Source organism: Anguilla rostrata, chromosome 1, assembly GCF_018555375.3.
Source record: "Anguilla rostrata isolate EN2019 chromosome 1, ASM1855537v3, whole genome shotgun sequence".
NCBI classification, from domain to species: domain Eukaryota; kingdom Metazoa; phylum Chordata; class Actinopteri; order Anguilliformes; family Anguillidae; genus Anguilla; species Anguilla rostrata.
In genome coordinates this window covers 16,033,835-16,049,605 of record NC_057933.1, presented here as the reverse complement: position 1 = coordinate 16,049,605, position 15,771 = coordinate 16,033,835, and the positions used below count along the sequence as shown (strand labels likewise).

Sequence of the window (15,771 nt, the reverse complement as noted above, 5' to 3'; positions counted from 1 at the left end):
ACCCGGGAGAGTTTCACGCCCTTCCAAGGTTGGAAAATTTCTCCGACAGCGCTTCGCATTAGCATGTCAAGGTAAAAAGTTGAATGGGGTTTTTGCTTCCAGAAACTAAGCCCCTGAAATAACCCCACACACACCTTTCCTCTCTTACCCTGTGGGCAGAGTAACGAGCTGCATCCAATGAAAATGCATGAAAAGATCCCCGTGAAAGCTCTACCCTGACCTGAGACGCGGGGTCAGTTGGCTGTGCTGCATGGACCCATCTTGCGCATGCAGCTCTCATCAGCTGTATTGGGGGGATAATGAGACTGGCTGACCTAATGCAATAAACAGCAGACTTGCCTGTATCAGATAGCCGTAAAGCAATACCAGCACAACCAGGAATAGCTCTAGCAAGGTACAGCGACTGGTTTAGTGACGCGCTTCATCGCCCATGACCTTTGTTAACCTGTCTAGTATTAACAGTATCTCTGGCGCTCATTTTGCTTCAGAAGTAATATTTAAAAGATCTGAACATTCAAACTGGTGGTTCCCTGCCGTCTTACTAGTGCCTGCCTTTTCAGATTCATTCAGATTCATTAGACATTAATATCCTTTACCGTATTGCATTGTCTGTGTACGTGTTATGGCCTTGTTTACAGTCATATTGCAGGTGCTTATATTTCTCCACGCTCTGCTCTGCTGTGTGAAAGCCAAACAGCACACATTTACGCACCATCCCATAATGCCACCTGAGCCCGCACTTTCTCATAAGAGCGTAAGAACGGGCCATTGAGCCCATTTCGGCTCGGTGTTTAGAATGTTCTGGAATAAAAACGTATTTGGGCGGGGTCCCGTTCAGGTCCTGTGCAAGAGGCAGATCTCCCGTGATTCAACCAGATGGTTGGCGGTCGGTGACCGAAAAGTGAACAAGTTTCACCCACTCCTCCACTCAGGCTGGAGGACAAACAGAAGAAGCCTCTTTAAATTCACTGGGATGTCACTAGCTGAAGGGTGATTTGTGTTGCTAGTTTGCCTATTATTGTGTGTCTTGATCATCTTGGGAAAAAGATGATTCATATGGCAATTATCATTGCAAATACATCATTTTTCATTTGTCATAATGAATCTGTAATAATAGTAATTAATAACAACAATCCTGTAGTCAGAATGAGAAGTTTATAAATTATGCCATTTCATAGTGTTGGCCTTGAGCCAGGCTTTTTGATAACTGCGTAGTTAACCCATCATCTTTGATGGCTTTTTAAATCGGCTACGACACCAACTAATACCAACTCTGACATAAAATATATACATCATAGCCCATGTTGATGTTCATTTGTGCTGAGCCGTTTTGATTGTACTCCACTGCATATATTACGCACAGTTTAACCATGATGCTTTGCATCCCTCATTTATTACAGAATAGAATATAAACCTCTGACACACAACTCACTCTCCTCCAGCCATTCACATTTTTGCTTTCAGCTGGTCGTTCCTCATGTGTTGTCTGAAGTGGATGCTAAAGGGCTGAAGTTCGAATAAGACTGGATATAGATGACGGGGGTGCGTGCTGGGACTGTCCGGTGACCATGAGGCCGGTGCAAGTGGGACAAGGCCCCCGTGATGCCCCCATCATCGCCAGCTAACTGGCCAACTGTGGCCCAACCAGAGGAACTCCCACCGCAGCCATTATTAAAAGCCTTATTCATTTTTTATGATTAATTGTGCTGGGAGAGCAGAGCACCCAAAATCGGTGCGCCCAAAATCACCCAGCTTTAATAAGTAATCGTGCAGGAAGAACAGAGCACCCAAAATCGGTGCGCCCAAAATCTCCCGCCTCTCCCGTCCTTTAGCGATTAGATGATTAACTGGCAGCCCTTGTGTTTAATGCTGGCATGTGAAATCTCCTAAGATGGCGGTGCTTTTCATCTGCTTTAAGGGTAGTCGGTTTCCACGGCACCCCCACGCACACCTTTCTCACGCAGCCCACTGCACTGATATCACGTTCTGCGTGGGCAGCGTGACTACTGCTCCGCTCTCCTGAGAGGGGGCGTGGCCAAGCATCGCTCTCGCTGCAGAACATTTAAGGAGGAACGCTCGCTGGAAGTGGGCAAATTGAATAGTCTGGGAGAAGAAAAAGAGCAAAATAAATAAGAATGGAATTAATTATTCGCTTGGTGAGATCTCTGATCTCGGCGAAGTCTTTGGAGTGAAAAATGAAGAATGTGATTTAAATCACGCTCAGCCGCGCATCCGGTGGCCCCGAAGGCTTTCTTTTTTTGGTGAGACTAACGGTTTTGTTTTTTCCTTCCCATTTTATCTTCACCTTTATTCAATTAGTAGAGTTCAGTGATAGTTTTGGTGCTTCGGGGTCTGGAAGGAGCCCTCATAAATTGGTCGGTGGTGTCGTGGCATCCTGGGGTTGTGTAATGTGTTTTGCTTTTCATGCCAGTTAAGTAGTGGAGGCTCCAGTGGTTAACGGGGTGAAATTTCACCCCCGTAGGCTGAGGGTGCCATCTCAGTGCCGTGCGCCCGGGAGCCAGTGTGAGAGCTGGACCCTCGGTGCTCTCAGAGCTGGTTATCTGTTGACTTGGAAACAGACCACACTTACTGCCGCCCGAAATGGCTCGTTTTCCTGATTTACTTTTTATGCCATCCCACTTGGTTTCAAAGAGACTTCCAGCGCCGCATGGTGAAAATGGCTCCCCGAGCGTCGACTGGAGTTGTAGTCCGCAGCAGGGTCTGCTGGGTATTTCAGGGAAAATAAATGCAGCAAAGACTATAAATAGCGGTGACCAAAGGAGCCATAAAACAAAAGGAGCCGTTCGTCTTCGGCTCTGCAGTGTGGCGTTATCGTGGTCTAAAATAAGCGCTTATTGCTGCATGTCTCAAATGTCAGATAGTCTGCAATTAATATAGACAGTCTCCAGATGGGGGCGGGGGGGACCACACCGGTTTAAATTCGGCTCTGATTCTTATCACACTAATAAAATACAATGCTCAAAGAGACTGCCTTCCCTTACTGTGAATGCTAATTAGCTAACAGGAAGCAGATCCCCGAGCTTTCATGTGCCATTGGTATTGAGCTAACCCTGTGACAGGAGGGCTTCTTTCAAACTGCCCCTGCGCGGAGACGCGTGCAACCCGTTCGGTTCACCGGCCTGTTTGCGGGAGATAAAGTGGGAAAACGACCGTTTCCTCCTTTCCGTTTATTAGCTCTCACGCTAACGGCTTTTTTTCCCCACCCTTCTTTAAAGACATGGATTTCTGTCATGCGTTTGAGGCACTGTGAGGTATATTTGCTTAACTTTGATCAACCAAAAAAAAAAGACTTGAAAGTAACTGGGGAGGAGGGAAAGAACACCTTTCAAAGGGGGATGGGGGGAGGGGAAAGAAAACATACAGAAGTAGAGCAGAGCGTGTTTTCAAAGGCGCGCAGACGGGATTACCCAGGGAGCCCAGATGAAACGCGAGGGCTGGGGGTCCCTGGGAGGCCTGTTCCGGTCCAGTCAGGCTCGGATCGGCTCGGCGCGGGGGGGGGGGCAGGGGGGGGTGGGCGCCGCAAGGCCTTTGAGAGGCGGCTCCGCCTTAAGCAGGCGTGACATTTAAATAGCGGTCGCGGTACGTCTGGGGCTGGGAGACGGGGCTGCCGCGTCTGCGCCTTTCATTCCTGCCCGCTCTTAAATCTCCCCTGTCCTCCGGGGAGCGCACGCTCGCGGCCTCCCGCGTTTATGACCCGGAGCCTGCAAACCTCCGGCGCGCAGCTCGCTCCTCCGGCCGCCACCGAGATCGCCGAAGGGACCCTCGTATGTCATCCTGCAGCGCTCTGTTTCGAAAGCGAAAGCGTAGACCAGCGGTAAATATAAATGCAGTTTTTCTGTTAAACTTCTTCCCCCCCCTCTCCCCCCCCGCCCGACCGTCGCTGTGTGACCCTTAACCCACAGCGGCTGCCGCCTGCTGCCTTCAAATGGCAGGAAAGCGGGTGCTCAGGAACAAGAACACAGCAGCGGGACACTGTGCTACAGGAGGTACAGGCTGTTCCAGCCTAGGCAGAGGAAGGGGGGAACACAGGGGGACAGATAGAGGTATGGTAGAAAGGGCGGGGGGTGTATTTTGGGATTTGGAGGGTGTATCCTGGAGCTCAAACTGCCATTCCAGGGCTCTTCTCCACAGCACAGCTCTTCCAGAGCGGGGTGCATAATTAGGTGTGTAATTTGTCAGTGCCCACTGTGACATTTAATTATCTTCAGATTAATGCATTTCTGCCCGGCGTCGGCCCGTGTATTCCTATCTCCCCTTCCCATGCGTCCTGCGTTCGGATGCAGGGGTAGAGCAGGGGGGCGGGGGTCGACGCGTGCGCGGCTTTCAAAGGCGTTTCTGCGGGGACGTGGGGAACGCTCGCTGCTCTGCTCTGCTCTGCTCCCAGGTTCTTATTTATTTATTTATTTTTTCTAAGAGGGGGGTGAGCGGGAGGGGAGGGGGGCCGCTCCTGAAACAGAAGTCCTAGGCCTCTGCCCAGACTGCAGGCGTGTGGCGGCGGCAGGCTCGCGAGCAGCTCTGCGTGTGATTGGCATCTGGGACAGCGCTTTCTGCTGAAGGTCATCCATCGTTACTCCGGCTGCTCAGCGGTCGGCCGCGGAGCGTTCGAGCGCCCCTGCGCTGGAGCGGCTCTAACGGCACAGAGCTAGCTTTTAGCTTGCACTCGGGACTGTTTGCATGGAGATAGCTTTGTCAGACTTGGCACTCAAGGCGTTTGCATGGAGATAGCTTTAGCTCCCCGGGCTTGCAGGGAACTTTAGCCGTCGGACCGTTTGCATGGAGATAGCTTTTAGCTCGCGCACGGGCCCGTTTGCATGGAGATAGCTTTTACACGGGCTTGCATGGAGATAGCTTTTACGCTTGCATGGAGATAGCTTACTCGCTACAGGACGTTTGCATGGAGATAGCTTTTAGCCGCTTGCATGGGACTTTACAGTTTGCATGGAGATAGCTTTTAGCCTTGCGTACAGGACCGTTTGCATGGAGATAGCTTTTAGCTCGCGCACGGGGCCGTTTGCATGGAGATAGCTTTCAGCTTGCATGCGAGGCCATTTGCACAGAGTTACATTTTGGCTCGCCTTCAGCACCATTTGCATGGAGCTACGTCTTGGCTTACATGCTGGACTATTTGCATAGTGCTATCATTCAGCTTGCATTTAGGCCATTTGCATGGAGCTACCACTTAGCGTACATTAAGGACTGTTCAATGGAAACTTACATTTGCATGTACTGCTATGGGCTGACTGAAGCTCTCATATCTACAGCGTAGTCCTGCCCTTGAGATACGGGTATAGAGCTCAGTAATAATGTGCGCTAAATAGGCCGCTCAGAGAGAACAATGAAGAGTCCTCCCACCGCTGCTGAATTTAGGAGCCGCCTCACTGTCTTTGTCTATTGAGAGCGTGCTTTTGTGCAGAGCATTTAATTTTCTGCAAGCGTATTGCTGAGCGCGGAGACGAACGTGTCGAAGTGCAGTTAGAGCCTCGCGAAAAGGCCGCCAGCCTCGCCACGCTGTCATTACCGTCCCCAGCGAGCGGGGTTCCAGTTTCTCTGTGGGTAAGATTGATCTCCTCTGCCGCGGCAAACACGCTGGGCCCGAGAGCGGCGCTTGTTCTTTCGCTGGAGGACGAGGGCTGTCGGGTAATGAGGCTCTGCCCTGGCAACCAGGTCGCGGGTCACCTGGAGATGGCCGTTTTCAGGCTTCTTCATTAGATTGATGCCACTGTGAGTGTGCGGAGGAGGAGGGGCCGGGCGCTCACCTGGAAACGAGGAGGCGGGGACAAGGTCACTGGAGTAGGCAAGGGGTCTCCGGAATGTTCTGGAGACATCCAGCCATTTTTCCCATAAAAGTGAAGTGCCCCTGTTAGAATTGCTCCTGGAGACAGGTTGCCAAGGTCACTTCAGAGGGAGGGAGCGGGGGGGGGCAGGGTTGGAGTGTGCGACAGAGTAATGAAGCGCTTCAGGTTTAATTGAGTTTTTTTGGGGGAATTTAGAAAGAACACACACATGTCATGAAATGACACGGAGCCATGTGGTTAATTAACTTGCTACTTAATCCTCTCACTTCTTTTGACAAGTGTTACTGACTTATTAAAAGGGAACCCTGTTAAATGGGAGGTTTATTTTATCGATCAGAAAGTTCTCACGGAGGCATTCTGTCTTCTGACAGCACACACTGACTGTGTTTGGTCCCCCGCTGGGCGCTTATAGCATCGCAGGCGATAATAAGTAAAGTGGTGTGTTTTGTTTGCGGGCATGAAGGCCGTGGCTTGGGAGGCCCTCTGTGCTGCTCAGCCAGCTTAGCCCCCCGCGGTCACACTGAAAAATAAACGCACGGACAGATTAAGATGAACTCCCATAAGCGCCCGCAGGAATGAGGCATTAATAACCCCTGCTTTTCCTCTCAGATGTTGCCGAGCTGAGCTCCAGAGAGGCCGGGGTACGCGCCGGCTGGTCAGGCCGCATAGTATGGAGTTCACAGAGCTCAACGCTGCCTCCTTTTCTGGCCCGTCCCTCCAGGTTGCGAGGACATCGTGGTGGAGAGCATCTCGCTGGACTCGGTCATCACCATCCTGAAATGGAGCTCGCAGCCCTACGGCTCCAAGTGGGTCCACCGGCAGGCCCTCCACTTCCTGTGCGAGGAGTTCAGCCACATCGTGACCTCGGACGTCCTGTACGAGCTGAGCAAGGAGCACCTGCTCACCGCCATCCAGTCCGACTACCTGCAGGTGAGACTCCAGGCTCCGCTGGCACCTCCATCCCAAAGCAAGGCCAATTACATTTTCAATTACATTTACCTTCATTTCAATTACATTTTCAGTTACAATTAAAACTTTATTTCAGTTGCATCTAACTTAATTTCAGTTTCATTTAACTTCATTTCAATTACAATTAAAACTTTATTTCAGTTGCATCTAACTTCATTTCAGTTTCATTTAACTTCATTTCAATTACAATTAAAACTTTATTTCAGTTGCATCTAACTTCATTTCAGTTTCATTTAACTTCATTTCAATTACATTTTTATTTCAGTTGCATCTAACTTCATTTCCAAGTGTATAACTCTTTCAATTATGATTCGTGCCTAGTTCACAGTAATATTTGCTCTAGCTTCAAAATTGAAATCCAAAGCCAAGGCAGACTTTCAGTGGCTATGAAACTGAATCTTCAGTTGAAATATTGCCTGACGCATGAAAATGGTTTTGAACCATACCAGTGCACAAGAAGGTGAATCAGTCTAGGTGCAAAATAATCTTCAGTCTGAAGATACACTGAAATTCTTGCAGAGAAGGATAGTAAGGCTTATAGAACCAGTACCAGTGCAACAAGAAGTGTGAAAGTCATAGCAGAAAACACCGGGAAAAGGCAGGTGTGCGCTGTATGGGTAGTATCATCTCCTTACCAAGTTATGAAAGCTGGAGAAGCAGTGTAAGCAAACTGTTGGGAAGCTAGCAAATGAGTGATACGTTACTGAGTCGAAAAGATATTTGGACAGTATAACAGTACTCAGTATCTAAATTGCTGATAGACAGCTGGTTATACTCTGTGTAGTTCATCTAAATATGTATCTCTTTATGGATTTCACGTCATCCTTAATTAAATGGTCCCTGTGTACTGGGGTCAGACTCAGTGGCAGCCTGTGACTATTGGCTTTAGAATATCCCGCTATGGTAGTCCGCCATGGAAAGTGGTCCATTGATCCTCTACAATTATGCTTCTGGCAGAATTCAGTGAAAGTTGTGGCTGCTCTTTAGGCATTGAGTACAGATTTAAAGGATGCAACTCTTAAGGAAAATAGGGTTACAGCTATGGTTAGGGTTAGGGTTAGGGTAAGGGTTAGGTTTACAGCTAGCGTTAGGGTTAGGGTTACAGCTAGGGTTGGGATTAGGGTTGCGGTTAGGGTTAGGGTTGCAGCTAGGGTAAGGGTTAGGGTTATAGCTAGGGTTAGGGTTACAACTAGGGTTAGGATTACAGCTAGGGTTAGCGTTACAGCTAGGGTAAGGGTTAGGGTTATAGCTAGGGTTAGGGTTAGGATTACAGCTAGGGTTAGGGTTAGGGTTACAGCTAGTATTAGGGTTAGGATTACAGCTAGGGTTAGGGTTACAGCTAGGGTTGGTATTAGGGTTAGGGTTTCAGCTACGGTTAGGGTTAGGGTTACAGCTAGGGTTAGGGTTATAGTTAGGGTTAGGGTTACAGATAGGGTTAGGGTTACAGATAGGGTTAGGGTTAGGGTTAGGGTTAGAGTTACAGCTAGGGTTAGGTTTAGGGTTAGAGTTACAGCTAGGGTTAGGGTTAAGGTTAGGGTTACAGCATGTGTTAGGGTTAGGATTACAGCTAGGGTTAGGTTTGGGTTAGGGTCACAGCTAGGTTTAGGGTTAGGGTTATGGTTAGTGTTACAGCTAAGGTTAGGGTTAGGGTTACAGCTAGGGTTAGGTTTAGGGTTAGAGTTACAGCTAGGGTTAGGGTTAAGGTTAGGGTTACAGCATGTGTTAGGGTTAGGATTACAGCTAGGGTTAGGTTTGGGTTAGGGTCACAGCTAGGTTTAGGGTTAGGGTTATGGTTAGTGTTACAGCTAAGGTTAGGGTTAGGGTTACAGCTAGGGTTAGGATTGGCTGTTGTCCATGTCCAAGTTCTGCGATTCACGATGCAGAGAGGAATGTGTTGCAAACCAAGAACCTTCACGCATGTTGCCTCGGTAATAATTCAACAGTTAATAATGACTTTGGCCAAACGGGGAGTCTTCATTCGAGAATCACAAGGGATTTATTTTTCTGCTTTTCATTGCAATTTTCTGCTTGAATAACACAGAATTTAGCATTAATGGAACCACTGAATCACAGCGCAACTTCCTCCTCCTCGGGTTGATGGTTTCTTTTTTGTATTCTGGCCCAGTAATGGTAATTGTGTAATACCCACTTTGACAAATACAGTTTTGTCATGTTCTCTCTGTGCATTTACGTTTCTGCAGAAGCACCCAATTATATAAGTAAGGCCAGGCATTGGAAACGAGAAGCCGCAGATGACATCTTGTACTGAAGTTGGGCTACATCTGACAGTAGTTGTGCGTGCATCGCTTTGCTTTGAAACCAAAGTGTTTTAACTGAAGCTGCATGTTTTCAGTTTGCTTCGAGTTTTTGAGGTATTTATTTTGGGTGCGACAGGAGGTTGGATTCGTGTCCCTGGCACCCTGACCTGAGTTTCCATACCCCAGCAACTTGGACTTGCGTTCGGCCTCCTTGTGTTTTGAAACTGTTTGCCAGATGTTTGAGGGCACCAGCGAGAGAGGCCGGTGTCAAAAATAACTACATTGTGATCCAGTGCTCATGCCATTGGCCAGCCTCGCTGCTAAATCGTATGATGATACTTTTTCCATGGTTCAGTTTGGACAGTTTCATTTCATAGCTTATTTATTACTGTGTACTGCCTTGGACACCTTGGTGAAATTGACATTGCATTAAGACAGGGCTGCCCAATCCTGTTCCTGCAGATCTAGCTATATTGTCCTGTAGGTATTAATTTCGACCATAATTTTGCAAACCTGATTCTACTAATTAGGAGCTCAACAAGATCTCTAGCTGTTGACTGAGGTGTGCTTTGTTAGAGTTGGAGTGAAAACCTACAGGATGGTAGATCTCCAAGAAGAGAGTTGGACTGATCTGCATTAAGAAATTACATTTCTACTACTACACGTTTTTTTAAACTATTAAAGCATTTATATTTAAACAGTGAGAATTTAGTAATCACTTAACATTTAAATGTTAATTTGACACATTTTCTTTTAGCCACCACTGATTTTAATTATACTTTCAAAACCTTAAGTGTTACCTTCAGGTCTTATCTGAAATGCTTTTTCTCCATTTTTTTTCTTGCCTCCTCAGTTAATGCAATCATGCTCGTGCTGTAACGCGCATCACAACCTTGGTTGACAGTTTGGGAAAACGCACACAGGCACGTGCTCGCCTCCGAAGCTCGTGATGTCAGCTGCTGCGTCTTATCACAGCGCAGTTCACAAGTCTGGCTCACGCAGGTGCGAGTTCGAGGAAAGCGGTGTTACCTCGGATGAACTCGCTGCTGTCTGATCGACCAGCAGTGGTCGCTGGTGCGTGAGGAGACCCCGTGGTCTCGACTGAAGACCTCCCATCCCTGGGCGACGCTGAAGCCCCATGGGACTGCTCGGTACTAGCACGGTCCAGATTTGAAACCAGACCATGGAGCCGTGAAGCCAGAACAGCGTATTAACAGGATGCGCCACCCAGCTGCCTTCCTTTTCAATTATTTACACCGGGTTTAAATGTCATTTTGTGCACAGAAAAAATGTCGCCATTTATTACTGTAAAGACAGGGCATTTTGTTGCTACTCTGATAACTGTGGTAATCTCTGTAATTACTCTGCAGTTTAATACAGATTGGCATCCAGCGGAAGCTGCTGGGTGTTGGGCCTGTCTGAGCTGTTCAGAAAGATTAATCCTTTCAACAGTGACTAAGCAAAGTGTTTGCACACTGGCTGAAATAACAGCAGGTTGTTTCTGTGCCGAAACGTAGGTGTTCGATGCGGTTTCTCTGCTCTGGATCTGCGAAGTCACTAAAGAGTCGGATTGCATCATCTCTTTTAGGAGCGGGGGGAAGAGAGCCCTGAGCAGCCAAGTGGCTGTCTGCTATCGGGAGCCTGTCCAGAATCACAGACCTCCTCTGTGACAGCCTCTTACCTCTGCCAATCTGGAGTGATTCAACCACTCCATTCCGTGGGATTCGCAAAATATAGATACCGCGCTGCAAAATAATTTCCTATATCACATTTGTTCCACACGTGCACACGCACGCACACACACACACGCACACACGGTGATTTTATGTATTTTCAGGGTTGATTTTTTGGTATCTTTATGAAGTTATACGTCTGTTTTAAGTTCTTTGTTTTAGTTCTGTAAAGCAGCCGTGCATAATTGGTGTTATTAGTAAAGCTGTTGTGCGCAGACGTGCGGAGCGACACGTCACTGGCCTCACATGAGAGGAGCGCGAGAGCCACAGCGGCACGAGCGTAGGCTTGAGCGCGGTCCCGCCTGAGCGCGCTCTGATCGAAGACGAGCGCCGGCGCCCCCGACGACGGCGAGGCGAAGCGCCCTAATCGAGCCTGACGTCCGCCGGTCGGCCCGCTCCCACGGCCCGCCAAGAAGCGAAGGACGTTTATTTATCCTATCGATCAGTTCCTTTATCCCCATTTCGCTCTGAGCCGCGGTATTCCCCCCCCCTGCTTCCGGAAGGCCGCAGAAACATCTGATTCTTTCGCTCCGGTCGTAATCATCTCCCGCCCCCTCTCTCTCTCACAGGCCAGCGAGCAGGATATTCTCAAGTACGTCGTCAAGTGGGGAGAGCACCAGCTTATTAAGAGAATGGCAGACCGAGGTAAGAGATCCAGTCCAAACAACCTCTTCCCCCCCCCCAGCTCCCCGGGAAGAGCAGAACCACTCAGAGCCGATGATTTATTCACCCAGCCTCCCATAATGTAATGATGAGCCTCTGGTGTATATAAGTACCGCAGCGTTTTACTCTGAAATGTACAACCTGACTGGAATGGGTCCCCGCGGAATACGCATGCCAGCTCTCAGAGTGTGGGCTTCAATCAATGGCTTCTGCAGATCCAAGGCTCGTTACTCTGGAGTTCTGGATTCACCACGGATGTTAAAGTGCTGTCTGATGAGTCGTGTGTGTGTGTGTGTCTGCGTCTGTGAATGTCGGTATGTCTGTCTGTGAATGTCTGTATGTCTGTCTCTGTCTGTGTGTGTGTGTGTGTGTCTGTGAATGTCTGTCTGTCTGTCTGTCTGTCTGTCTCTGTGTGTGTGTCTGTGAATGTCTGTCTGTCTGTCTGTCTCTGTCCATCTGTGTGTGTGTGTCTGTGTGTCATGGACAGTTCTGACTGCTGATTGGTGATGTGTTCTGCATGCTGTGGCTGCGTGACTTCTGTTTGTGTGGAGTGGTATTTTCCCTGCATTGTGTTTGTCCATAAAAGTTTCATGGGTTTTCGGTGTTGGTGATTATGAGGGTGTTTCGAGTGTGGGTGGAGGATTGGGAAATAGATATATCATAACATTGCAAGACTACTCTTATGCGATGCAGTATCGATACAGTGGTGCCAAGTGTCCGTATGGTTTCAAAATGTTTACACATATTAAAATGCATGTTATTTACATAATTTAAATGTGCAATTTGGAGATGAAGAACTACGTATCTTTGTATTAAAATTCTGGCTGGCTAGCCATCTTCTCCATTTGCTTAAGAACTGCAGCTATAATGTTGTAGCAAAATCGTGGCATGAACTGTCTTGTTTCAATTGAGCGCCTATGTGATGACACTTGCTTAACTGAATAAATATGGCATATATTAGCACCAGGCTGCTTAGCTAGCTCAGTGCTGATGTAACTGAGATATTCAATGTAAAACAAGTGTTGTTGCATGTTACGCATGGGCCATCTGAAACTGCAGATGGTCTACAACCGCTACTCCACTAGAGCTGCTGAACTGCTGACAGTTTCGTCGCTTATTTCTGTTCATTCCCCTTAATTTAATTGCACTGTACCTTATTTATTGAAATTAATTCGAGCTGCAGAGGGACCCCCTGTGTTCTTGACTGTTTTATTTTCTAACAGGCTGCTATGTCTTCGTTGCGTTCATTAACACAAGTAAAAGTTTTAAGTGAAATTAATGGGGTGTAATGGGTTTGGACATATTTTTTCTCCGGTGGAATATGATTTCAACTTTTTTTTTGTACTGCGGTCAAATGAGAACTAATGAATGAAAAATAGCAATGTATCGCAGGAATCACAGTGCTATTGCAAAAACAAAATGAATCTCCGTAGTGTTGCATCATCGTGCCCCCAGTACCGTGAGGTCCTGGTGGTTCCCAGCCCTGTTGATATTGAGTCTGTGGCACTGCCGTGTAGGTTCTGTATCTGTGCTGAGTGAAGGTTGCGGTGTATATCCGGTCCGCAGTGCGTGATGTGCTCTGTGTCAGAGTGTTTTGGTGCTGACGAGCGTGCTGTAGGTATGGGTTCTGACCCGTGAGCTTGGCGTCCGTACCGAGCACGCGGTCTAAGCGTTCGGTCTGAGCCCCTGCCCCGCCCCCCCGTCCCCGCAGAGCCCAACCTGCTGAGCGGCACGGCCCACAGCGTCAACAAGCGCGGCGTGAAGAGGAGGGACCTGGACCTGGAGGAGCTGAAGGACATCCTGTCCCCGCTGCTGCCCTGCGTCCGCATCGAGCACATCCTCCCGGCCCACAGCGAGGTGCTCTCCGACGCGGTGAGTACGCGCCGCGCGCCGCGCCCGTGCGCTGAGGGAGCCGCTCCTCTTCTTCGCCGAGACGCTTAATAAATAAAACGCGCGGCACCGGGCTGTAATGGCTGATAAGCACTTCAGTAAAAAGGATCGTAAAGCGTAAATGGCTTTCTGTGTGTGTGTGTGTGTGTGTGTGTGTACACTGTGGGAAATGCCCACGTTTTCGTGCGGTGTTTTTGCATAAGATGAGTATAATGAGGGACAGGCTGGAAGCACCATAACCACCCACATATGCTTTACCTTTCGGCTCACTCCGTTCTGGGGCAGGTCTGAAACTCCTTCCCCGCCGCGCGCTCCTCGCGTGTTTTTCCCGAGGTCACGCCCCGGCAGAGATTGGCAGGTCCCGCGCTCGCGTGCCGGCCGGCCCGCCGCCGCGGTCTGCGTCTCTGCCGTAGCGCCGGGTCACAGGGGCGGTCGGGGGCGATGTAAACGGAGAGAGGGGTCAGGTGTAGCGATGCGCGGAGATGACCCGAAACACGGCCACGCCTGTCACAGGGGCCCCGGCCCACCTGCCGCCTCTTCCCCCACCCCCCACCCCCCACCCCCGCCGCAGCCGGAACAGAGTGGGAGGGGGGGTGGAGGGGGGCTTGGGGGGGACAACAGAAGGCGGCGCTTACAAATTTGTTCAAATTTATTCAATTCCGCTCCGCTGCCTCGCTGGCCAGAGAAGCGGCCCGCCCTGTCACAAGCCATTTCCTGCCTCCCTGCGCCAGACCCAGTCTGCTGCCTCCCTGCGCCAGACCCAGTCTGCTGCCTCCGGGCTCAGAGCTTCTCAGGAAAGAGCCTCGGACCGCAATCCCCCCGCCGTGCGTTTCCTTTAAAGATGGCGCTCGCCCTCGGCCGTACACGGCGATTATTTGACGGGCGGCGTGAATTGTGAAGCCGTTCGACGGCTCCGCGCTTCCGCTGGCGAGCGTCGGCCGTGCGGACTGTTTTAGCAGGGGGGCCGGCTTCGTTTCGCCCCGCGTCTCGCTGCGCTTTAATGCTGAGCGGCGGGAGATTAACACGCTAACTCCGGGAGGGCCGTTTGGCTGAGGGATCCTGGGAGCCGCTGATAAGGTTTACCTCCGGGCTGTCGGGTCACCCCTAAGAAGTCCGCGCAGATTCAGGGATGTTAATTATGAAGAAGGGTAAAGCCTAGCAGTCATAAATCTGCCCTGTTCTAATTCTGTTACCCCCCCTCCCCTTATCATGGCCCCTGCTGGGGTTTCAGGCTCTGGGCCTGGCTATCATACAGTTCACATGTTTACTGCGTTAATAAAGCTGTTTATGCCCCACGAGCCTGTTTGCTTTGCCCCCTCAAGTCCCGCTGCTGGATTTATTGGGAATTTAGCGGGTTTACGACTGTGGGGCCGTGGTGATGACTCTGTATTGTGTTTCTATCCAGGCTGATACACATCGCCATCACTCATCCCTGTTTATACGCCTCTGCACGTCATATTTGGAAATAAGAAAAGACTGCATGGCCTCTCGGATCCACTCAATTAATTATCTATTCACAGGAATAAATTGAGTGGCAATTATCACAGGGCTGCCAGTTGAAGACTGCGTCGCCTTTTTTTTTCTCTCCCCCGAGTCTGAAATTAGCCTGTAACGGCAGCTTCCCGCGAGCGTGTTAGCGTGAGGAACGCGCGGTTTTGAACCCGCTCACGTCCCCCCCCCCCCGCCGCTGCGTGACTGAGGGACCCCCGGGGGCCTTTGTCTTTGTCCCCCCCCCGCAGATGAAGAGGGGCCTGATCAGCACCCCTCCCTCGGACATGCTGCCCACGGCGGAGGGGGGCAAGGCCAACGCCTGGCTGCGGCAGAAGAGCGCGGGCATCTACGTGCGGCCCCGCCTCTTCTCGCCCTACGTGGAGGAGGCCAAGGTAGGGTGAGAGGGAGATCATGCGGATCGAGCAGGAGAGGGGGAGGGGTTACTGTCTCTGTGCATTTATAATACGCAGAAGCTCCCTGGTTGAAAGTACTGGCATAGAAACAGGAGCACCACTGATTAGAAACAGGGAAACAATCAGATAGGATTGGTCTAATGTTACCCTGACTATAAGTACACTTTTTTCACTTTTTTTATATTACATTTTCTCCATGCTCTGAAAGTCTGATAAGTGATATCTATGATATCAGTGCTTTAGGTTTGACTGTGAGTGTGTCTGTGTGTCTGTGTGTCTGTGTGTGTGTGCGTCTGTGTGCGTGTGCGTGCGCTCTGTCCGTCAGTCTGTCCTGGACGAGATGATGGTGGAGCAGACGGACCTGGTGCGTCTGCGCATGGTGCGCATGTCCAACGTGCCCGACACCCTCTACATGGTCAACAACGCTGTTCCGCAGTGCTGTCACATGATCAACCACCAGCAAATCAGCGGCAGCCAGGCCGTCCCCCCGTCTGTGGTGGCCAATGAGATACCAGGTAAGACGCCAGAGCCCGTCGAG

The 15,771-nt window shown here is 49.8% G+C and overlaps 1 protein-coding gene across 4 annotated transcripts in view; it reads left to right on the top strand.

Annotated features, from left to right (window-relative positions):
• Window positions 1-15,771, top strand: part of LOC135249659 (BTB/POZ domain-containing protein 7-like) — a 73,901-nt gene that overhangs the window by 51,640 nt on the left and 6,490 nt on the right. For all 4 annotated transcript variants that reach the window (XM_064325187.1, XM_064325202.1, XM_064325195.1 and 1 more), the window contains 5 exons: window positions 6,538-6,746; window positions 11,346-11,421; window positions 13,151-13,311; window positions 15,069-15,212; window positions 15,559-15,748. In XM_064325187.1, coding sequence (XP_064181257.1) covers window positions 6,538-6,746; window positions 11,346-11,421; window positions 13,151-13,311; window positions 15,069-15,212; window positions 15,559-15,748 — 780 coding nt within the window. The remainder of the gene's footprint in view (window positions 1-6,537; window positions 6,747-11,345; window positions 11,422-13,150; window positions 13,312-15,068; window positions 15,213-15,558; window positions 15,749-15,771) is intronic.